General features: G+C 42.9%; 1 protein-coding gene across 1 annotated transcript in view; it reads left to right on the top strand.

Annotated features, from left to right (window-relative positions):
• Positions 1-24,422, top strand: part of magi2b (membrane associated guanylate kinase, WW and PDZ domain containing 2b) — a 485,372-nt gene that overhangs the window by 317,538 nt on the left and 143,412 nt on the right. The window contains exons 7-9 of the mRNA XM_060928197.1: positions 6,602-6,659; positions 6,767-6,888; positions 17,901-18,083. Of these exons, the coding sequence (XP_060784180.1) occupies positions 6,602-6,659; positions 6,767-6,888; positions 17,901-18,083 (363 nt within the window). The remainder of the gene's footprint in view (positions 1-6,601; positions 6,660-6,766; positions 6,889-17,900; positions 18,084-24,422) is intronic.

The following is a 24,422-nucleotide window of genomic DNA, read 5'->3' as shown; positions in this document are numbered from 1 at the left end:
ACGTTGGATAAGTGATACGCTAACAATATTGCATGCTATCAAACCGAATGAATGAAACTTGCTAGAAGGGAATAGAACACATTTTTATTCCATCAAAAAAGTGTCCTGTATGTATAATAATTCCTGATATTTCACTCTGATGACGCCACTCCTAGTTTTTTCCTGCTGACTAGACGTGCGTTGTCAAAATAGCGAACTGGTTCAGAATTAAAATTATTTTGATCAACTTGTAGTTTTTTTTGTGGATGTGTCCATATAATATAAAGAACATTACACGGTGGCGCGAAGATATGAAGTCCATCTTCTCCTGTCGAAAATATTTCCACTCACTCGTGAATATGTTCACCACTCATGCGTGAGTGTATGTATACAGTACAAGTCAGAGGTTTCCATGGATCACGAGTATTATAGTTTACTGCAGTTGTGGAATAGGGATATTTACTGTATTTTTATTATTTATCATTAATATTTACTGGTTGATGGTTTTAAACATCGAAAGTGTTGAGACACACACATTAAGACCTGTAACTCAATGTCACATGGTGACCTTGTGACATTTTAAGATGCTAGTAATAATATCCAGCACTCCCTTTGGGACCTTGTTGCTAAGTTTGGCGTCGGTTCTGACAGACGGGGAACGCTAGGGTTATCTGGAGTTTATAGAGCATGACTACATACGTAACCTCATAGGGACCAGCCTGTATGAAAACATACCCCAGTCACAGTCACCGACGAGTGTGTTTTTGTAACACAAAGTGAAATGCATGTTTGCCATGAACAGGATTTATCATCGAGTAACATCACGGAAGCGAAGCTCTGTAAATGTACACACTGAGTAAAATAAAGAGAAAAATGACAGAAATAATAATAATGTGGTGATATAATGATGCTGCAGGCTATTCCATTTTGGTCGTCATGGTGATTCAGCGGCAGGCCAAAATTTGATGTGCGTGTTTCACAAACAGGAGAAATGTGCTGAATGTTGATTCATCCTGCAGCAGGTTATTCAGGAAATACTGTGTGTTTTTCAGGAGCTCCAGTGAACCTCATCAGGAACATAAGCCTGGACTTGCTGATAAGTCGAATGAGTTAAAAGGGCACTGATCCAACATACATCTACACCTGCAGTCTTTAGCAGGAGATCAGAGTATTTGAGTTCGAATTTGTCCATCAGATACACGTTTAAGGCAGGACTGAATTTTTGTTTTGCTGTGAGCTGCTTGAATTAGCTCACAAGACTATTTAATAAGATTGATATGTAATATTTAATAATTATTCCACAAAATCAAATCGTACAAGAGCTGATGGCACCGAGTTGGCTATAAGCCATGTACGACGAGATTGAGTAGAATAATTATTTTATTCTATCCACATTCACTGGATTTTGAGAAACAGAGCATTTTTTTATTTTTATTTTTGGCAAATTCGAGGAATAAAAACTTTATACGAAACATCCGACAAAATACTTTCCGCTTAGTATGTCAACAAACCAGCGAAATGACGGGAACAATTTGTGAAAAATGCGATAATAATAATTCTTGAAAAAAAAGATATGTTCTTACCATTAAATACTTTTATTCCATATTTTGTTGTGCTTTTTTTGGGGGGGGTTCTACTTCTTTTTCTTCTTCTTCTTCTTTAGGGTTTTTTAGCAATTTAACCAACTTAAAGGTGCATTACCGCCACCGACAGGGTTGGAGTGTAGAACAGGAGATTTTGGGGGGGACTGACTATATCTCATCTCATTATCTGTAGCCGCTTTATCCTGTTCTACAGGGTCGCAGGCAAGCTGGAGCCTATCCCAGCTGACTACGGGCGAAAGGCGGGGTACACCCTGGACAAGTCGCCAGGTCATCGCAGGGCTGACACATAGACACAGACAACCATTCACACTCACATTCACACCTACGGTCAATTTAGAGTCACCAGTTAACCTAACCTGCATGTCTTTGGACTGTGGGGGAAACCGGAGCACCCGGAGGAAACCCACGTGGACTGACTATATTATTTTAGCTATTTCTGTTTCTTTAATATACTTGATAACAATTTTTGGGGTTTTGTTTTCGAGTAGAGTTTTTATTTCATCCTCAGTTGGTTCAGCATCACGTGCCGCCATTTTGTTTTCTCTACTCACGGTATATGAGCTGATAGCCTAGTAGTAGAGTAGCCAATCAGAGCACACAGTTGCTCATATCCAGTGAATGTGAATAGAATAATTAAGTTATTTGCCAAAGGTGAAATATTATATTGTTGAATAATATCTGAGACAAGGTGGAGGTTATTATTCACCGATATTCACTGAGCCTGAAGTGGATAGTTGTTTCAGTATAAATACACAAGTGATTATTTTAAACAAAATTGTACTTTAAAAAATAATTTATTTCAAACTTCAAAAGCGGCATGCAAATGTAATAATGGTGCATACAGACTTGTATCACTCATCTATGCCGAGTCACATAAAATACTTTTGTTTTGAAATTGATAAAATAAATCACAGTCCCACCGCACCTTTGAATAGTTTTAGAACAAACTTCGTAGCATCTTTAATGCTTTTAGGAACAGCATTTTCTTTCATCATTTGTATAACCCCGATTCCAAAAAAAGTTGGGACAAAGTACAAATTGTAAATAAAAACGGAATGCAATAATTTACAAATCTCAAAAACTGATATTGTATTCACAATAGAACATAGACAACATATCAAATGTCGAAAGTGAGACATTTTGAAATTTCATGCCAAATATTGGCTCATTTGAAATTTCATGACAGCAACACGTCTCAAAAAAGTTGGGACAGGGGCAATAAGAGGCTGGAAAAGTTAAAGGTACAAAAAAGGAACAGCTGGAGGACCAAATTGCAACTCATTAGGTCAATTGGCAATAGGTCACTAACATGACTGGGTATAAAAAGAGCATCTTGGAGTGGCAGCGGCTCTCAGAAGTAAAGATGGGAAGAGGATCACCAATCCCCCTAATTCTGCACCGACAAATAGTGGAGCAATATCAGAAAGGAGTTCGACAGTGTAAAATTGCAAAGAGTTTGAACACATCATCATCTACAGTGCATAATATCATCAAAAGATTCAGAGAATCTGGAAGAATCTCTGTGCGTAAGGGCCAAGGCCAGAAAACCATACTGGGTGCCCGTGATCTTCGGGCCCTTAGACGGCACTGCATCACATACAGGCATGCTTCTGTATTGGAAATCACAAAATGGGCTCAGGAATATTTCCAGAGAACATTATCTGTGAACACAATTCACCGTGCCATCCGCCGTTGCCAGCTAAAACTCTATAGTTCAAAGAAGAAGCCGTATCTAAACATGATCCAGAAGCGCAGACGTCTTCTCTGGGCCAAGGCTCATTTAAAATGGACTGTGGCAAAGTGGAAAACTGTTCTGTGGTCAGACGAATCAAAACTTGAAGTTCTTTATGGAAATCAGGGACGCCGTTTCATTCGGACTAAAGAGGAGAAGGACGACCCAAGTTGTTATCGGCACTCAGTTCAGAAGCCTGCATCTCTGATGGTATGGGGTTGCATTAGTGCGTGTGGCATGGGCAGCTTACACATCTGGAAAGACACCATCAATGCTGAAAGGTATATCCAGGTTCTAGAGCAACATATGCTCCCATCCAGACGACGTCTCTTTCAGGGAAGACCTTGCATTTTCCAACATGACAATGCCAAACCACATACTGCATCAATTACAGCATCATGGCTGTGTAGAAGAAGGGTCCGGGTACTGAACTGGCCAGCCTGCAGTCCAGATCTTTCACCCATAGAAAACATTTGGCGCATCATAAAACGGAAGATACGACAAAAAAGACCTAAGACAGTTGAGCAACTAGAATCCTACATTAGACAAGAATGGGTTAACATTCCTATCCCTAAACTTGAGCAACTTGTCTCCTCAGTCCCCAGACGTTTACAGACTGTTGTAAAGAGAAAAGGGGATGTCTCACAGTGGTAAACATGGCCTTGTCCCAACTTTTTTGAGATGTGTTGTCATGAAATTTAAAATCACCTAATTTTTCTCTTTAAATGATACATTTTCTCAGTTTAAACATTTGATATGTCATCTATGTTCTATTCTGAATAAAATATGGAATTTTGAAACTTCCACATCATTGCATTCCATTTTTATTTACAATTTGTACTTTGTCCCAACTTTTTTGGAATCGGGGTTGTAATTCTTCCTCACTTACAATGACGAAGCGATTGTTTCGCCGAGTCGCTCGAGGTGATTATTGAGAAATTCGGATTATATTTTCTATAATTACCTCCGTATTTATACTAAATTCCAATAACAGCACATCCTGAAGTGTTTTATTCTTCTTATACCACAGCAATTTTTCATTTTTTATTGTATTTTTATTTATTTGTAGTTACATTTTATGTTCTGGAATGTCTGAACGTTAGTTCCTGTTATCACTTTACACTATAAGAGCTCGAAACATACATTCCCTCACCAGGCAATTATTTTTTTTTCTCCTTAATGAATTTCTTAAGACAAAAAAAATTGGTTTAATTTCTCGACCAATCAGCGCACGCGATTTTCTATAATCACCTGCATATGTATGCAAGTTAATTTTAACCTCTTTTTTTTTTTTAAAAACATATTAAGCATAACTGAGTTCGTGTGTAAAGTTTGTGCTTTTCATGACACACGTCATGATGAGACTTTCCAGTTTCATGAACCTGACGTTCTTCTCTGGAAACACAGTCAGACTAGCAAGTCACGATAACTCAGGTTGTTTCAAAACGTGGAAATATAGTCGATGATCTTTGTAAACTACACTCTCAGAAAACAAAGTACATCGTTGTACCTGTAGGGGTACCCTAGCTTGTCACTGGGGCAGTACCCTCTAAGGTACTTATTTGTACACTTTATGCTGCTTGGGAACATATATGTACCTTTTTGACCCTAAAAAAGTACACTTGAGGTCCAATAATGTGCCCTAGGGGGTACATTAGTGTATACTGTACCTTGGGGAACAGAAATGGACTCCTGCTTTACCCCTGTTTCTGGCAGTGTAAAGAATTTACAGCCTAAAGACTGTGTTTTGAAAATGCCCACGTTACCATGTGACGTGTGGTTGTTTAGTATGTTTAAAAACGTAAAAAAAGTATTGCCCATCAACTATAATCAAGTAGCATAGTGGTAGAGGTGGGCGTGGTTAAAATCGCATACATTAGTGTACAATTTGTTTGATACATTAATATGTGGGCGGCACGGTGGTGTAGTGGTTAGCGCTGTCGCCTCACAGCAAGAGGCGACAGCGCTAACCACCGGTGAGGGCCTTTCTGTGCGGAGTTTGCATGTTCTCCCCGTGTCCGCGTGGGTTTCCTCCGGGTGCTCCGGTTTCCCCCACAGTCCAAAGACATGCAGGTTAGGTTAACTGGTGACTCTAAATTGACTGTAGGTGTGAACGGTTGTCTGTGTCTATGTGTCAGCCCTGTGATGACCTGGCGACTTGTCCAGGGTGTACCCCGCCTTTCGCCCGTAGTCATCTGGGATAGGCTCCAGCTTGCCTGCGACCCTGTAGAACAGGATAAAGCGGCTAGAGATAATGAGATGAGATGAGACATTAATACGTGACGTATGCTTGCGACAGTGTTGTTCACCATACAGAAGGTACTCTGTTTTTTTTTTTCCCCTGTGAGACCGAGTTAACTTTTTTGTTCCTGTATAGTAATATTTAATGTTATGGACCATCCGTGGAACAGTTCCTGTTATCAGTGATGTTTTAGCAGCTGTAAACAGTCATGAAACAAACGAGCTCGTTAACGAGACACTACAAAGCACAAAATCCTCCACCCTTCGACTTTCTCATTGCGGAAAACCTCTGAACGTTACAATGTGCTGTGACTGGAGACTCCTTCTGTAAATGTTCAGTAAATGTCTCCTCAGAGAAACATTATTTCTGAAAAGAAATCAGGGTTTAATCTGTTTGTTATTAGACTTTGAGTACTGTGGGGAATTACATCCACCCTGTGAATGAGATGTTGCCATAGAAACAACACTGTATGAGAACGAGTATATTTATTGTAAGATTGTGATTTGAGTTACAGCCAGTGTTACCGTCAGAGCTGCTGTTATAGGAAGCAAACACAATAATGACCTTTGATAAGAATCACTGACTGGGACACGAAAACCTCAACGAGAACAAATCCTGAACTCGTGCAGGGTTTTGACACTGAGTGCTCGTAAAATAACAGATATTAAATCCTAGTTTTATGCACCAATAACACCTCGGTATCGAGTGAAAAGAATCTCCGAGCAGACTCTGTATCGACGCAATTCATTCATCATGAACTAATTACAGTTTCCACATCACAGCTTAACTGATTTTAACGCCTCTGGGTCACGTACGCACTCTTTCCGAGAGAATACAGACACACGCACACACAGGCCGTTTCGGGTTTGATGTTTCCACTTGATCCAGATCAAATAAAAGCGATGAAATTGTTTTCGGAACAAGGCAGTCTTTTTTTTTTTTTTTTAACAATGCCCTGGTGTCACGTTAAACAGCAGGAATCCTCGGGACGCAGCAGTATCCCATTCACACCTCTCTTCTTTTACCTCTTCCTTCCCCTCACAGAGCTGCCGTACGGCTGGGAGAAAATAGACGACCCTATATATGGCAGTTACTATGTGGAGTAAGTGTCGTCACCCCACGTTCACTCACAAGCGTGTCATTGTGTAGCAACTGAGAGCGAGAGAGAAGCAGCATTCAAACGAGAGCTCTGCGTTTCCTCCCTTGCAGCCACATTAACAGGAGGACGCAGTTCGAAAACCCCGTCCTGGAGGCCAAAAGAAGAATCCAGCAGCAGCAGCAAATGCAGAGCCAAGGCCTGTCGTCCCTGCCGCTGCCCACCATTTACAGAGGTACCGTCTTTTACACACACGCACCCATGCACGCATCGGGAAATGCGTAATGCCTTCAGGGACGTTATTTAATCCTCTATGTTGACCTGTTTTCTGGAAGTTTGGATATCATTTGCCAATTCTCACTCGAGCTCTTCAATATCACGTATCTACCAATAAGGGAAGGTGAAGGCTAACTGACACATTCTTCCTCCATGACACGTCACATTTAATCTATCCTTTTAATCCTGAGCTGCTGCTCATGCTCCGTCACAAGGCAGATTAACGGCCGGGACATACTTGACGGTACGTGGCTCGTACGCAAGCAGTGTACTGACTGTACTTGTGTGTGTACTTTATGTAAATCTGGAGGATTCCAGCAGGTGGCAGTGTGAGGAGAAATCACCGTGATGATTAGATCATCTAGTCATAAGGCCGATGATCTGTTGCCATGGCGTGGCGTCCGTCATCCGTCCGTCATCCACAATTCGGTTAAATCATATCTCCTCCGTCAGTTCGCCACGGATTTCCGTTCCGATTGTTGTGCTTGAAAGAACTCATCACTCCGCACAAAACCTGGTCGTTGTTTTGTCAGATTTTTCGCTAACGAGCTACTAATGAGGCTAAATTAACGAATATCCCAGGCCTCTCACTAGAATTGTATCTCCTCTCTGATTTCTCATCCGATTCCGGTTCTGATCGATGTTTCGGGCCAATCTTCCCTTTGAGGAACAAAACTTGGTCATTTGTGTGTTGATTTTCCTGCTGTAAACAATTTGTTTGCAACTTTGTTTATTTTCAGTTAAATCGTATCTCCTCCCTGCATTCTCAATGGATTTCAGTTCTGATTGTTTCATTTGAAAGAACTAGTCTTTCTGAACAACGCTTGATCGTTTTATTGTCACATTTTTGCTAACGAGCTGCTAATTACGTCAACTTAACAAATTTTTTGGACTTCTCATTTTAATTGTATCTCCTCTTACAGTCCTCACCCGATTTCAGTTCTGATCGATGTTTTGGGTCGATCTTCCCTCAAATTGTAAACGGTTTGTTTACAACTTTGTTTATTTTCAGTGAAATCGTGTCCCCTCCCTCCCTCCCTCCCTCCCTCCCTCAGTTCTTAATAGATTTCAGTTCTGATTGTTTTATTTGAAAGAACTAGACCTTCTGCACAAACCTGGTCAATTTTTTGCTAACAAATTAGTAATCAGGTCAACTTAAGACCTTTTCTTCTGACTAGAATTGTATCTCCGCTCTCATTTATCATGCGAATTCAGTTCTGATCGATGTTTTGGGGAGCAAAATTTAGTCCTTCGTTGGTTTTTCATGTTGTAAACAATTAGTTGTGGAGGTTGGTCCTCTCTCACATCGTCACATTTCGGTTCTGTTTGATGTTTCGGTCGTCATGGTTGTTTTGATGGCAGGCCAGATGAGCCACTACTGTACGTCCTTGACATTTCATATGATATAGTTTTTAATTTTTTTTTTTTGCATTTTTTTCATTTTGATTCTGTTGTGAAGGTGCAAAAAAAGACAGCAACAGTGACACAGAAGACAGTATGCGAGAACTTCACCCCTCACATCGTAATTTCTAATCTGCTCTATCAGCTCTCCCTCGACGCATTCAGCCATGCTGATAACTTCAGACTAGTAAACAACGATGCTGACGTCATGTACCAGAACATGAACACACTCCCACCCCAACTTTTGCTGGTACTGCAACTCTGAGCACGTCTCATCTCATCTCATTATCTCTAGCCGCTTTATCCTGTTCTACAGGGTCGCAGGCAAGCTGGAGCCTATCCCAGCTGACTACGGGCGAAAGGCGGGGTACACCCTGGACAAGTCGCCAGGTCATCACAGGGCTGACACATAGACACAGACAACCATTCACACTCACATTCACACCTACGGTCAATTTAGAGTCACCAGTTAACCTAACCTGCATGTCTTTGGACTGTGGGGGAAACCGGAGCACCTGGAGGAAACCCACGGGGAGAACATGCAAACTCTGCACAGAAAGGCCCTCGCCAGCCACGGGGCTCGAACCCAGACCTTCTTGCTTGCCACTACACCACCGTGCCGCCCACTCTGAGCACGTGTCACGTTCATTTCTGACCACGTGCTCAGAGGATGCGTCAAAAAACCACTGGGAACGCAGAAGCGTTCTGAGCGTCAAGTATATTCCGACCCTAACACACTCAAAAGAAAGCACCATCAGCCCTCTTCCACATAGACAAGCTCAAAGATGCCTACAATTGGTCAGTGTTGCTCTGATTGACAGGATGGAGAATAACTCCATCCCTCCCATACACAGAGCACAGACACGTTTGCTGTCTTGGAGTTCCAGCCACGGATGGCTCACAGACAGGAACCTTACTTCCTTTCGAAACAGCAAGTTAGGAAAGGTGCATGTCATAAGGCTTCCCTGATTTCCATAACAATGTTTTTGGGATATATTACATTCTACCAAATCGAAACAAGCTGGCTAAATATGCAGCTGAGAGTTTGGTCGGGATCATCGAGGTTCCCAAGCGGGACATTAGGATTCTTGATATCTCAAAGTCTTGTTCAGCTGTAATTCAAATCACAGGTTTATATTATTATTATTATTATTATTATTATTATTATTATTAATGCACTCTTTCTAATATATATTACAGTTTCTATGGTAACAGCTGACACTTGCACTTGTATGGTGGACACTGCACAAAAGCAGAGTGTGTAATTGTTGACATGAGACGTTTATTTAGCATTTTGTATTATTTCAGAGTCTCCAAAATCAGCACTTTGTAACTGTTGGAGGTAAAGCGAAGGTAAACTTCAAATCTAAAAACATGTGAAAGACTTTCACGTGACGAGATTAATTTCAAGACTGAGGGGGGGAAAAAAGAGAGGATGGTGAAGGAGCGACTGTTTATAGCTGTGATAATGTAAGTGATGAGAGGAACAAACTTTTTTGTCGACCTTCCACAACATTAAATGTGTTTTAACCCTTATAAACAGGTTAAAATGTACGATGTGGTGTTCTTTCATAAATAAAGAAATGTAATCGATGGTTAATTGCTGTGGTATAAGATACGTAAATACTTTGGTACTGAAAATTTGGGATGAGAATAAATATTCAGGGGTGGAAAAATGATTTTCCTGTAACAGCACGTGTTGTCGTGTTTTATTCCTTATTCATCGTGGATGGAATGTGAGTTTCTTAAATAGATTAAATGCTAGGAATAATGGCGCCATTGAAATTGTTTCACCAGCAGAGATTATTGTGCTGTGTGCGTGCGTGTGTGCGTGCGCATGTATGCAGGTGACATCACGAGAGTATGAATGCAGAGTGAAAACATACACTACCGTTCAAAAGTTTGGGGTCACTTTGAAATGTCCTTATTTTTGAAAGAAAAGCACTGTTCTTTTCAACGAAGATCACTTTAAACTAATCAGAAATCCACTCTATACATTGCTAATGTGGTAAATGACTATTCTAGCTGCAAATGTCTGGTTTTTGGTGCAATATCTCCATAGGTGTATAGAGGCCCATTTCCAGCAACTCTCACTCCAGTGTTCTAATGGTACAATGTGTTTGCTCATTGCCTCAGAAGGCTAATGGATGATTAGAAAACCCTTGTACAATCATGTCAGCACAGCTGAAAACAGTTGAGCTCTTTAGAGAAGCTATAAAACTGACCTTCCTTTGAGCAGATTGAGTTTCTGGAGCATCACATTTGTGGGGTCGATTAAATGCTCAAAATGGCCAGAAAAATGTCTCGACTATATTTTCTATTCATTTTACAACTTATGGTGGGAAATAAAAGTGTGACTTTTCATGGAAAACACAAAATTGTCTGGGTGACCCCAAACTTTTGAACGGTAGTGTAGGAGAAACTACAGTGATATATTTATTTATTAATTAGGCTGAAAAAGATGACTGGTGTTGGGTCAAATACCAGAAAAGGGACAAGAACGCAAGTCGTGAAGAATCGATATTCCGAAGCAGAGCCACATCTCTAGCATTATTTTTCAGTTTGAACGAGTTCCATCTTAGTGCCACATTTTATGTAAAACTTGTTAAACAGTGGAGGATTTTCCAATAACTGTTTTAAGAGCAGTTTTAAAAGGGTTTGCTTTTCATTCATTCATTCATTCATTCAGTATCTATACTGTTTATTCATTGCGGGTCATGGGTGAGCTGGAGCCAATCCCAGCTGACACGAGGTGAGAGATACCCTGGGCAGGTCGCCAGTCTGTCGCGGGGTTAACACCGAAAGACAAACAGCCATTCACATTCACATCTGAGGACAATTTCGAGGATCCAATTAACCTAATCCGTCTTCGGACTGTCTTTGGACTGTCGGAGGTGCTGCACCACTGTGCCAAAAAGAATTTTCATAATTTATTCTATCCATCAACTTTATCATATCACTTTTTTGTCTATATTGTACAGTCTTTAGGCTACGGTCACACTACAGCTCGTGCTGGGTTTGCAATGCGAATACTTGGCGATGAAAAATTGGTCGCATTGCCACCAATCGTGTGATGCACAGCAAATGTTCTCCAAGCTTCACAAGTTGTTTTTTGGTGTGTCTCCGCCTCGTGAGTGGCCAAAAACATTGCATGCATTGAAAGTCGGTGCTTTCATCAGCAAACGAAGCAGCGAGTACTCGCAGATGGGTTTGGGAATATTTCCCGAAGCTCAGGGAACCTTCTTCAAGCCTCTTGAGGTGTTTGTTTTATCTGTAGCCGCTTATCCCGTGCGGGGTCACGGGGGGCAAACTGGAGCCTATCCCAGCTGACCATGGGTGAGAGGCAGGGTACACCCTGGACAAGTTGCTAGCTCATCGCAGGGCTGACACACACACATAGAAACACAAACAACCATTCACACTCACGGTCAATTTAGAGCCACCAATTAACCTAACCTGCATATCTTTGGACTGTAGGAGGAAACCCATGCAGACACAGGGAGAACATGCAAACTCTGCACAGAAAGGCCCTCATTGGCTGCTGGGTTCGAACCTAGAACCTTCTTGCTCTGAGGCGACAGTGCTAACCACTACACCACCGTGCCACCCCTCTTGAGATGTATTTGTCTCAAGTCCATGTCCTCGATGCTCACAGAAGCCTCATCAACACAGCAGCTCAGTGTAACCTAACCTTTGCAGAGACTTTACATTCGGGGATCTTTCGGAACGCGTTGTGTGCACGCTTGGGACCCAGTCATTATGGGAAACACCTGATGCTGATTTGAGCGCAATCAGCACACGCATGTAAGGATGGTGTTTTCATCGAGACTTTGTGAAGTATTCTGTCAAGTATGCGGCGATAGACGGATGTAAGTGCAGGAAGAGTGTTTATTATCAGGCGTGATATTTTACAAAAACAAAATGTGAGGCAAGCTCAGAGTAACAAATCAAAAACGAAACCGAAAGCAGAGTCATAAACATTGCTAGAAACAAACGTGACAGTCAGTGTGTTTACATGCACATAGAGAAAATCGAATTTCTGCCTTAGCTCGACTGAAATCGAAGTTCTAAATGCCATGGAAACACCTTAGTTCGGCTGAAATCGAACCGAACTGGATTTCTCGTAATCGAGCTACGCGACCTAGATTATGCAATTGTAGCCGAGCTACTTAGTGCATGTAAACCCTATCGAGCTACGTAGTCGAACTACTTACTTCAGCACTGCCCCTTCCGGAAGTGACGAGTGACGAGACCACAAGCGGGAAACACAACAGCCTCGGTCGGCATGACAACAGTAGTAATAGCAAGCAGCAGAAGAGGTCAGGAGGAACAAGGAGAACGAACGTCGTCGTTCTTCTTGTGAACACGGAACTGATAACTTTGTTTATACTCTTGAATAGCTCTTCTTCATGATGACAACCGGAAGTGTACCAACATGATGGGGCGTGTAGCGCCACCTGTGGCTCGGGTGCACAATGTACCTCACACAATAGCTCGATTTCTTTGTGTGCATGTAGGATTGGATTTCTCTGGCACCCCTGCTGGGACCCTTAGCTCGATTACCGACAGTAGCTCGATTTGGATGTGCATGTAAACGCACTGAGTGATAATGATAATACTTCGCAAAACCTCTGTGTCCCTATATGCGCATGCTGATTACGCTCAAATCAGCATCAGGTGTTTCCCATAACGACTGTGTCCTGTGAGCGAGCGTGGCCTCTCGAGTGAACAAAGGTGTGATGGCCAAGTGTTTGTCTGCTGTGTGACCACAACTTTTAGCTCACTTGTATATATCGCCAGGCATCATCACCAAAACGCCTCATTTTCATTGATAACCCATCGCAAAGCATTGCGAGCTGTAGTGTGACCGTGGCTTTACAGAAAGTGTAGTGCTTTGCGGTCCAGTTTACATAGTTAAAAAGATTGAGAAGAGCATTTCTTTTTGGAATGAGGTTGGACATGTTTAATCCGGAATCAATTAGCAGATTTTGGAGGGAGAATGGAAACAGAGGCACACTTGGTTTGGAAAGTGAATAAAGTGTGGGAAGGGTGGCACAGTGGTGTAGCGGTTAGCGCTGTCGCCTCACAGCAAGAAGGTTCTGGGTTCGAGCCCAGCAGCCAATGGGGGCCTTTCTGTGTGGAGTTTGCATGTTCTGTCCGTGTCTGTGTGGGTTTCCTCCGGGTGTTCCGGTTTCCCCCACGGTCCAAAGACATGCAGGTTAGGCTAATTGTTGGCTCTAAATTGACTGTGGATGTGAGTGTGAATGGTTGTTTATCTCTATGTGTCAGCCCTGCGATGATCTGGTGACTTGTCCAGGGTGTACCCCGCCTCTCGCCCATAGTCAGCTGGGATAGGCTCCAGCTTGCCCATGACCCTGCACAGGATAAGCGGCTACAGATAATGGATTGATGAATAAAGTGTGGGAAGCTGCATAACCAAAATTGCACTGATGACTGATGCTTGCTGCTAACAGCAGCATATTTGTGCTATAATGTTGTGGACCCAGTTTTGGGCGTCGGTTCCTTCCAGGCCTTGGTTCGCTGTGGGTGATGCCTGTGCTCCTCGCTATGGACTGCAGTGAGCTTGTTGCTCTTTTAACATTGTGGTTGTCCAGCGCTTTATGCAGCGGTGCATTTGTGCTTGGCGCGGTGTTCCGAGCGATGTTGCTCGGTGGCATCGTAGTGGCTGTGCAGGTGGTTTGGGACATACCAGCGCTCTGCGTGGTGGTGCTTCTGTGCTCGTTTTGTGGATCCATGGCGCGGTGTTCCGAGCGATGTTGCCCGGTGGCGTCGCGGCGGCTGTGCAGGCGGTGTGGGACTTATTTTCATGCGCCTTTTGGTGGAACTGTGGCTGCTACACCAATGGAATGACATCTTGACCTTTTGGTGGACTTTTTTTTTTTCTTTTCCTATAATTGTAAAGCGACCTTGGGTATGAGAAAGGCGCTATATAAATTTAACATTGTTATTATGTTGAACTGGATGCAAAATGTCATACACAAGAAGCAAAACATCTATTTGATCATTTTTTTTGGTGTCCATAACTTCAAGACGTGTATTAAAAGCTCTGAGACGAGCATGATTTGAAACCAACTCTTGATCTGTCTGTCGTTCTGTGGCACATTTTGAGCTTCTTTTACTCTCGATGTACTCCACCGTATCTATAAAAAGTATCAGCTCTTAGATTTCCTGTGTTCGTGGAAGTTCATGTTCATAAATGGATTTTTCACCACCACACCCCAGTTATTACTTGTTGGAAGTGTTTTTGGATTTGGGTCATGCTCTAACTAGGCCACTTGAGGACATGTGCTCTTCCCTTCTCTAGTCACTGAGGTTTAGTTACGTGGCATAGTATAGTGTGACCCTGAAAGCTGTATTTTCTTTTCTTTTTTTTTCGCAAATGCTGCAGGTCACTTTTCTTTTTTTTTTCTTTTTTTTCTGCACTGCAGTGTATTTTTGACCCTTTCCTCTGGCAGGAGCTGAACAACTGACTTCCGAGCATGTTTTTGCTTATGTAAAATACAATTAAGTGAATGAGCCTGATCTATGGCAGCTTTTGTGACACTTCACTCCATGGGCTAGATGAGGTGTTAGCCAGTACTCAGTATGACCAGCCCCTGCAATTAAAAAGTCTGGATCGTCTTTAAAGGTGATGCCGACCTCCTGATAGCTTCTCTGATTAGGTTCCCCTTTCTCAGTGGCCTACTTTGGAGGAATGCCCAGTTCCAGGCTGGGCAAGGCTGCTAGCATGTCTCTTTTTCTTCTTCTTTTTTCCTCTTTTTTAACTGCCTTTTAGTATTGTAGTCAAAGTTTATAGGATGTTTTAAACCCTGTCACTGATTTGTTGTTCTGAAGGGCTTTTTGTACTAATAATTAAGTACCACTTTTAAATTAGTGACTCATTACAATTACTTGAAAGTAACTTCCTGAAAATAGAGTGCAAACGTTGAATATATACTGCTTGCTATTACATTTGGGACACCCTGCCTTTTTCTAATTGTCTAAAAAAAAAAGATATTTGTAGAGATACAGTACAAGGCATTTCTGGATACAATTTAATGGCCATCTTGGTCATGTAATTCAGTTTAGCTGAATGTGGTCAAAATGATTCAGATAAATCTGTAAGACTTCCAGCAGGAGCCGTAGCAGTGTCTCGGGAAAACATCTAAACCAGAAGTCATCAACTAACAGACTGAGGTCTGAATACCGACCCAGCAGAGAGTTTTATTTAAAAATGTACTGTTGCGAAGCTTCCGAGTGAAGCAACAGAAAAGCTTTCCTTCTTACATCCCAGTAACGCTACAGTCATCCATGGTGGCGAGCCCAAGAGAGCAAAATTGGCTGTTTTCCAGGTAGGAGGGATGGCAGTATTCACTCCCCTGTTAATCACAGTAACACTAGGCAGTCGTGAGTACCTCTGAGCTCATGTATGCAGAAGATGGTAGATAGCGCATTTCAAAAAGTGTCTTGGAGGAAACAGATGTTAGCCTACAGCATCTCTGGTTGGTAGCTGACATGTGATCATGGAGATCTGGTAAGTGAGTAGGAATTAGGAAGTGACCAAATTGGGGGAAGCTGTGGCCTAATGGTTAGAGAAGCAGCTTTGGGACCGAAAGGTTGCCGGTTTGATTTCCCGGACCAGCAGGAATGGCTGAAGTGCCCTTGAGCAAGGCACCTAACCCCCAAATGCTCTCCAGGCTGCTCTGGGTATGTTGTACGCCACTTTGGATATGAGCGTCTGCTAAATGCCATGAATGTAATTTGGGGGGGGGGTTGTACGGTATCTTGGTTGCTGTATCTTCTGCAGCAGATCGTCTGTTGCTTCTGCATTTATGTAAATTATTTAGATGAAACTAATTCATCAAGGAAAGGCAGGGCTTGTACAGTCTTTCATAGGTTTGCATTTCAGTTGTCCTCGCTGAACTAATTAGCAAAGTGATGAGAGTTTGTGGGGAAAAAAGTCAGCAGCCAAAGTTCAAAACAGATTCATCGAAAGTGTCAAGTGCCAATGCGAAACAAAAACATAACCACATCTTTGTCATAATCACTATAGAAGAAGAACTTTATTTATCACACGGACACTCAAGCACAGTGAAATTCCTCTCTGCATTTAACCCAACTGAAGCAATGAACGCATGCATGCACGCACACACATGAGCAATCAGCACACACAGACATACCCAGAGCAGTGGGCAGCCATGCTACAGCACCTGGGGAGCAGTTGGGGGTTAGGTGCCTCGCTCAAGGGCACTTCAGCCCAACGCTGCCCCACGTTTAACCTAACTGCATGTCTTTGGACTGTGGGGGAAACCGGAGCACCTGGAGGAAACCCATACAGACACGGGGAGAACATGCAAACTCCACACAGAAAGGCCCTCGCCGGCTGTTGGGCTCAAACCCAGAACCTTCTTGCTGTGAGGGGATAGTACTAATCACTACACCATTGTGCTATTAATCACTAACTAATCTACTCACGGGGCGGCACGGTGGTGTAGTGGTTAGCGCTGTCGCCTCACAGCAAGAAGGTCCTGGGTTCGAGCCCCGGGGTCGGCGAGGGCCTTTCTGTGTGGAGTTTGCATGTTCTCCCCGTGTCCGCGTGGGTTTCCTCCGGGTGCTCCGGTTTCCCCCACAGTCCAAAGACATGCAGGTTAGGTTAACTGGTGACTCTAAATTGGCCGTAGGTGTGAATGTGAGTGTGAATGGTTGTCTGTGTCTATGTGTCAGCCCTGTGATGACCTGGCGACTTGTCCAGGGTGTACCCCGCCTTTCGCCCGTAGTCGGCTGGGATAGGCTCCAGCTTGCCTGCGACCCTGTAGAACAGGATAAAGCGGCTAGAGATGATGAGATGAGATAATCTACTCACCAACGCGTAAACACTATAGTTGCTATTCAGTCAGAGTAGTTGCTCATCCAGACTTTTTTTTTTTAAACAAGGAATTTTATGTAACTGGATCTTCACACGGTTTACTTGAATACCCCTGGCGAGACTTTCTGTCTCATTCTGTGGCTTTTGTTTTGGGTTTAAGTTTGTCTTGGTCTTTGTCTCCTTCCTCATTTCATTATTCGTTCTCTTCAGTAATTGATTTCACTTTTGTTTGTCTTTGTTTTTATGCCCTGTTTTCAGTTTATACACTGTCCACTTCCAAGGCAGCTTTTTCTAGTATTTTCCAGGTTTGTAACTCGTGTTTGACCCCAGCCTCACGATTATAACTCTGATTTATGGATAATAAATCATCTTTTTGCCATTTATCTGCACTCATTCACTGTAACTCATGCTCATACACCGGGCAGTTAGTAGGAAACAACAGTGCAGGGGTTAGAAATGAGAAAGATGTGTTTTCATGACTGTATAGATTTTTTGTTTTGGATGCAAATATTTGTTAGTATGATATTGTTCTCTTTAAAATAAACCTGGGTTGTATGTTCTATAAAGAAATTGACCAAGGAAATACGCATTTATTAGAAACCTGGCTGTGAGATGACTCGTGCTCTTGAAAGGTACTTGATGATCATTTTCCTGACAGTTTGTGTGGTGTGGGTTAATAATGTATTTGCATGTGACATTTACAGAGAAGCCTCCGTTCACGCGAGACGCCACCCAGCTGAAAGGCACATTTCTGTCCACCGCACTGCAGAAGAGCAGCATGGGCTTCGGCTTCACCATCATCGGCGGAGACGAACCGGACGAGTTCCTGCAAGTGAAGAGCGTCATTCCAGACGGTCCAGCAGCGCAGGATGGCAAGATGGCCACCGGTGAGCCTCCTGTCTCTCTTATTCTCTTCTGTGCAGTCAGATAGTTTGGCCTGAACATGCATGGATGCACCCAGGATTGACTCAGGGTTCATTTTTGTGGGTTGGGGGTGAGGAGGTTGGGTCATAAGTGTATGTTTACTGAACACAAAGATTTCTTCCAAAAATGCATTATTTTTGCTTTGTATCCAACTGGGATGATGAAAGGTACATCATGTTATTACATTAATCAATACTTCAAGAAGTTATCTTGAATTTTGCAATAAATATGTACACTCACCGGCCACTTTAATAGGAGCTTGTTCTTGATTCTAAGATTCCTGTTCTTGGCTGCAGGAGTGGAACTCAATTTGATCTTCTGCTGTTGCATGCTGAGGTGCTTTTCTGCTCACCACGGCTGTAAAGAGCTGCTATGAGTGAAGGCCAATTTATGCTGACAACCCAGTCCTCGCAGACGGTGTCGCAGACAGTGTCTGCGTAGCCCCCCCACCTTCGCAGACGCTCTGCGCGCACCTCCCAAAAATTGTGACCACCGCAGAAGCCTCGCAGACAAGAGGGCTCTGATTGGTCCACTCTACATCCGCTGTACACGCACTTCCTCTTCCCTACTTTCCCGGTTTTTGTTTTCACGACCGGCATTTTTAAAAACACGAGCGAAGATGGAGCAGCACGAAGAGCGGTTGATTGAGGACGTGAGGAAGTACGGACATCTATACGACTCCAGTTCTAGTCATTATAAAAAAAAAAAGTTCTAGTCATTATAAGTAACCGGAGGATAAACACTCCACTAACCACACCCACCAACTACTCCTAGCGACTTCGCGCCCCCTTGCGTTGTGCCGGTGAATAACATCGCGCACGCCTATAACTCCCCGCTCAACAATAAATTACAACTGTCTGCGAAAAGCTATCTGCGAAAGCCTTGTCGCAAGAGCATGCAGAGGCCTTTACTGTATCCTTCCTGGCAGCTCGAACCAATCTGGCCGTTTTCCTCTGACCTCTCTGATCAACAAGACGTTTGTTTCCGCCCACGGAACTGTCGCCCACTCACTCGATGTTTTTTTGTTTTTCACACCATTCTGTGTAAACTCTCGAGACTGCCGTGTGTGAAAACCCCAGGAGATCAGCAGTTTCTGAAATACTCAAACCAGTCCATCTGGCTCGAACCAACACCCATGCCACAGTGAAAGAAAGTCACACTTTGAGATCACAATTTTTCCCATTCCGATGTTTGAAGTGAGCATTAACTGAAGCTCTTGATTTGTATCTGCATGATTTGATGCGTTGTGCTGCTGTCAAGAGATCTGCTGATTAGAGAACTGCATCAAACGGCAGGTGTATGGGTGTACCTGCCGGTGAGTGTATGTATATGCCAGCAGAGCAACACATAAAATGATGTGACTACAGTTCAAGAGCTTCATTTAATGTTCACATCAAACAGTAGAATCGGGAGAAAATGTGATCTCAGTGACTTTGACCGTGGCTTGTAGCTGGTCTGAGTATTTCAGAAACTGCTTATCTCCCGGGAGCAGCTTCTAGCATTTATGGGACCAGAATGGGGCAAAGATCATAAAACATCAGCAGCAGTTCTGCAGGAGGAAATGCCTTGTTGATAAGGGAGGTCAGAGGAGAATTGTCAACCTGGTTCGGTCTGACAGGAAGGCTATGATAACTCAAATAAGCACCCTTTACAACTGTATTGAGCAGAAAAGCATCTCAGAAGCTTACAGTGTATGGGCTCCAAAAGCAGAAGACCACACTGGGTTCCGCTCTTGTCAGCCAAGAAGAGAAATCCGAGGCTACACTGGACACCGAAACTGGACAGTTGAAGATTGGACAAACACCACCTGGTCTTTTTCCAATCTTCAGCTGTCCCATCATTGTGAAACTTGAAACAGGAAGTAGTGTGACACTTTGAACGAATCACCTTACTTGCTGGACAGCCCCTTGAGTGGAACACTTTCAGACACGATGCTGTAAGTTTCATACTGTACCTCATCATGTGAGTTCACTGCACACCTGGGTTTGAGGCCGTCTTCCACGTATACCACGTCTGTACCAAATGTACAGTACAAACAGTGTTGGTGTGGAAAAAAGTACAAATGTGAATCAAAGCCCTAAGCTACACACGAGTTTAGTTCCTTTTTATAATGGTGCTGCATTTTGCAAGGTGCCAGGTCAGGACTTTCGACAGTTGATCAGATCTGCAGTCTGTGTTGCACCCGAATCATAAAACTTTAAATGTGTTTACAGAAATAGAGGCTTTATACTCTCCTAGGGCTCTTGTACTCTCACTATAAAGCAGACAGTGTTCAGGCTGGTTGTGCAATACGGGATCATAAACAGCTACAGAAACATGCTACACTTAAACTAGTTTTGGAGAGCCGATGCCAGGGTGATCTCACCAGAGGACCTCAATTCTCAAAATTCAATTCACGAGGCTTTAACAGTGCAAGTGTCGTGGAAGTCTGTAACTCAAAAGTAGCCAAAAAAATATACTTCCACAAAAGAAGTTGCCTTAAACGCTTTTATTCTGCAAGTGGGAGTGAATCCTGGGAAGCACCGAGGTCTGAACTCTTGTTAACAGTTTTTAAGTTGGGTTCCCATTTAGGAGACCCGCTCTAGGACCACCACAGGACCATCCCAAACCAAAATGGCAGCTCCTATTGGAATCATTGTAAAAGGACTTTCTTTGTTTGAAACAGACTCCTGATTGGCTGAAACATTTTCCGCTATTTTTCAAAAGAAAACAGACATACTAGAGTTTTTGTTAGCCCCTGCTGGCCGAAAGGCCCGAAGGGGGATTATGTCATGGTGATTTCCATCCGTCCGTCCCGGGAAGGGTGCTCACCTTCTGAAATCAACTCACAATTTTTGAAGGAATTTCACGAAACTTGGCAGGATTCTTTGTTATATGTCGGGAATACGCATATTGTAATTTCATTAAAGTGGGTCACATTTTACCAGAGTTACAGCCCTCAGTTTACAAAATTATACTTTGACAATTTCATGAGACTGTTTTCCAGAGTTATGGCATTTTACCAGAGTTATGGCAGAGTTGCCAGCAGGAGATATTGTGCTCTCAGAGCCCTCTTGTTAAAAACTCCGGTGTCCATAATTATAACAGAAGAGTAAAGAACAATATTCATATCATGAGAATAAACTCAAAATCAGGCCACAAGACTTTAACTTTTTCAGTTGCCATGTTATATAATTCTCTGCCCAACTATGTTAAGAGCTCTGAGACGACTAAGAAATGTAGAATTAACTATTGGAAACACTTTTCTGGTATTTAGATACAAATTTTATTCATTATTAATCATATGTTTGTCTCACTATTGTATATGACTTATGTTATATTAGTTATTATATTATACATTATCATTATCTCTAGCCGCTTTATCCTGTTCTACAGGGTCGCAGGCAAGCTGGAGCCTATCCCAGCTGACTACGGGCGAAAGGCGGGGTACACCCTGGACAAGTCGCCAGATCATCACAGGGCTGGCACATAGACACAGACAACCATTCACACTCACATTCACACCTACGGTCAATTTAGAGTCACCAGTTAACCTAACCTGCATGTCTTTGGACTGTGGGGGAAACCGGAGCACCCGGAGGAAACCCACGCGGACATGGGGAGAACATGCAAACTCCGCACAGAAAGGCCCTCGCCAGCCACAGGGCTCAAACCCGGACCTTCTTGCTATGAGGCGACAGCGCTAACCACTACACCACCGTGCCGCCCCTATTATATTATACCTTTTGCAAATTTAATAATGTAGATATAGATTATTAGCACAAGTTTATACACGTCTCCAATGGAATCCATGAATCAGCTGAGTGGATCTTGTGTTTAGTAAATCTATCTATCTATCCATCTAGCATTTACCATATGGCCTTCTAAGGGTTTTACTACTTAAAGTGCATATCACGGGTAAATTCAGGAGCAAGATCAATGTAATTCTCCTATTTTATATTAAACTTTGGTCAAATATCTGTCACATTCTGAATTCTCTGCAATTTTTTTACCTTGCGCAATACCAGAAAAATTCAGTTGAAATCAAGTCATTTGAGGCGAATTGGTCCGCCTCTGAAAAAACCTGGCATTTGGATTTCCCGGGAAACGTTGATTTTCATGACGTCGCATGCGGGACGCCTCCTTCTAAATCCTACGTCAGCGCTGGTTTGTTTATGAGAAAATGACCTGGTGGTTTTCTGCAAATTTCTTCAACATTATCATGTAATTATTAAAATGGTTAACAGATGTATCGTAGGAGGGTGTAGCAACACCAATCTTGATGGGATTAGTACTCATCGTTTCCCAAAAGACCGGACAATGAGAGAGAAATGGGAGCGCTTGGTCTACACAGGCTGTGCACTGAAACCGTGCAAAGCTCTCGCAGCCTGCTGGCGCTTCCGCAGGTAACGTCACGAATCTGGCTCCAGACTCCCTTGGGATTTTTCCAGACGCGTTTTGTTATTTTATTTTTTCTGCTGTAGACAGATGGCCGTGTGCAAAATTACCCTTCTGGATGAGTGTGTAAAGGGACATTCTTTCATATAAAAAAACAAAATTGGTCCAAAATATGCCCTTTAATAACGAGTCTGTGTTTGTCATGCATGTTTGTGTGTGTGTGTTGGTGTGAGGCCCATATAATATTAAAATGGGAGAGCAGTCTTTCTAATCTAGTCAACAATGGATCAATAAGATAACCATGCCTAGAGACCGAGATCTTCACACCTTTTGGTGCCCACAGAGCCAGAAAGTCTACGGGAATCCCAACACATTCTGAGCCCAAACCAAAATTTGAGGCAGAATTCTCTTGCACAAGATAATCTTTTCGATCTAGGTGAGATGTTTTTCTATTCATATTTTACTAAATGTTAGAATAAAAATCAGCACATGTGCACATCCTGGATATGTTCAACATAAATAATATAGTGATGTGTAACATACTTGTTTTGTCTTACACAGGGTTGCATTAGTTGTGGCTCTGTTCCATGACAGGAACCTGCTTTTATGAAGCAGCACAGTCTGATGCCAGCGCCTTTTACTTTTTACTGCCTAGAGAGCTTATGTACTTGAGGCAAAGGTACTTGTTTTGTTTTTTAGTCAGCGTAGAAGTTCTTTAATTCAACTTTGATTTGATCCCAAGCTCTTGAGCGGCACACAGCAAGTGAGCCGTGTCTATAGGCTCCGTCGGCTCCTGAGGCCTCGTACATAATTATGCACACTAGCTCCGCGTTCATTTTCGCACAATGCCGCGTGACCGAGGTTCAGATTTAACCATGAAGAAAAAGCTGCTTAAAAAAATCTGTTTTCTCATTTTGTCTTTGTCTTGCTTTCTCTGTTCTCTCCGGTACGCCAGCTGAGCAACAGCCTCAGGTTTTCGCTAACACTGCGGTCTCTCATTATTGGCCAGATGGTTACGTCGTCCATTATCACACGCCTACATGCCTTTAAAACGATCCTGCTGTCCGCTCGTGTGTGTGTGTGTGAGAGAGAGAGCGAGAGAGAGAGAATGGGTTGGTTGTGTGGATGGGGTCAGTGTAAAGTTAAAAGTTGAATTTCCAGGGTAACGTTTATGTTCTGCACTCCGTTGCATACAATTACCCTTTATCCTGACAAGAGCTGCATAATCATAACACTTAAAATTATAATGAACGATAATTTAACTCATTTATTGAAATGATGGTTTTAATTAATCTGCTAATTTCGGAGCAAAGTCGATTTATTGCATTTAAAAATCAGCAGAAAATGGGCTCTCTTTCAGACTGTACATTATTTGTTCAGAGGTACACGATAAATCTACAGCAATATTCTGACAAATACTTTACATAGGGGCGGCATGGTGGTGTAGTGGTTAGCGCTGTCGCCTCACAACAAGAAGGTCCGGGTTCGAGCCCCGTGGCCGGCGAGGGCCTTTCTGTGCGGAGTTTGCATGTTCTCCCCGTGTCCGCGTAGGTTTCCTCCGGGTGCTCCGGTTTCCCCCACAGTCCAAAGACATGCAGGTTAGGTTAACTGGTGACTCTAAATTGACCGTAGTTGTGAATGGTTGTCTGTGTCTATGTGTCAGCCCTGTGATGACCTGGCGACTTGTCCAGGGTGTACCCCGCCTTTCGCCCGTAGTCAGCTGGGATAGGCTCCAGCTTGCCTGCGACCCTGTAGAACAGGATAAAGCGGCTACAGATAATGAGATGAGATGAGACTCGACTTGAGCACTGATGACTCGGACTCGTGCATTAACTGCATTCAGACTCGTAAATTGGAGACGAGGACTCGGATTTTTCTCGTTATTTTTCGTAACACGCCATGATAATTTGGTATAAGTTAAGTCT

Source organism: Neoarius graeffei, chromosome 8 (assembly GCF_027579695.1).
Source record: "Neoarius graeffei isolate fNeoGra1 chromosome 8, fNeoGra1.pri, whole genome shotgun sequence".
Taxonomy (NCBI): domain Eukaryota; kingdom Metazoa; phylum Chordata; class Actinopteri; order Siluriformes; family Ariidae; genus Neoarius; species Neoarius graeffei.
Note: the sequence above shows the minus strand (reverse complement) of the source record. Positions and strands in the feature narration are given on the sequence as shown.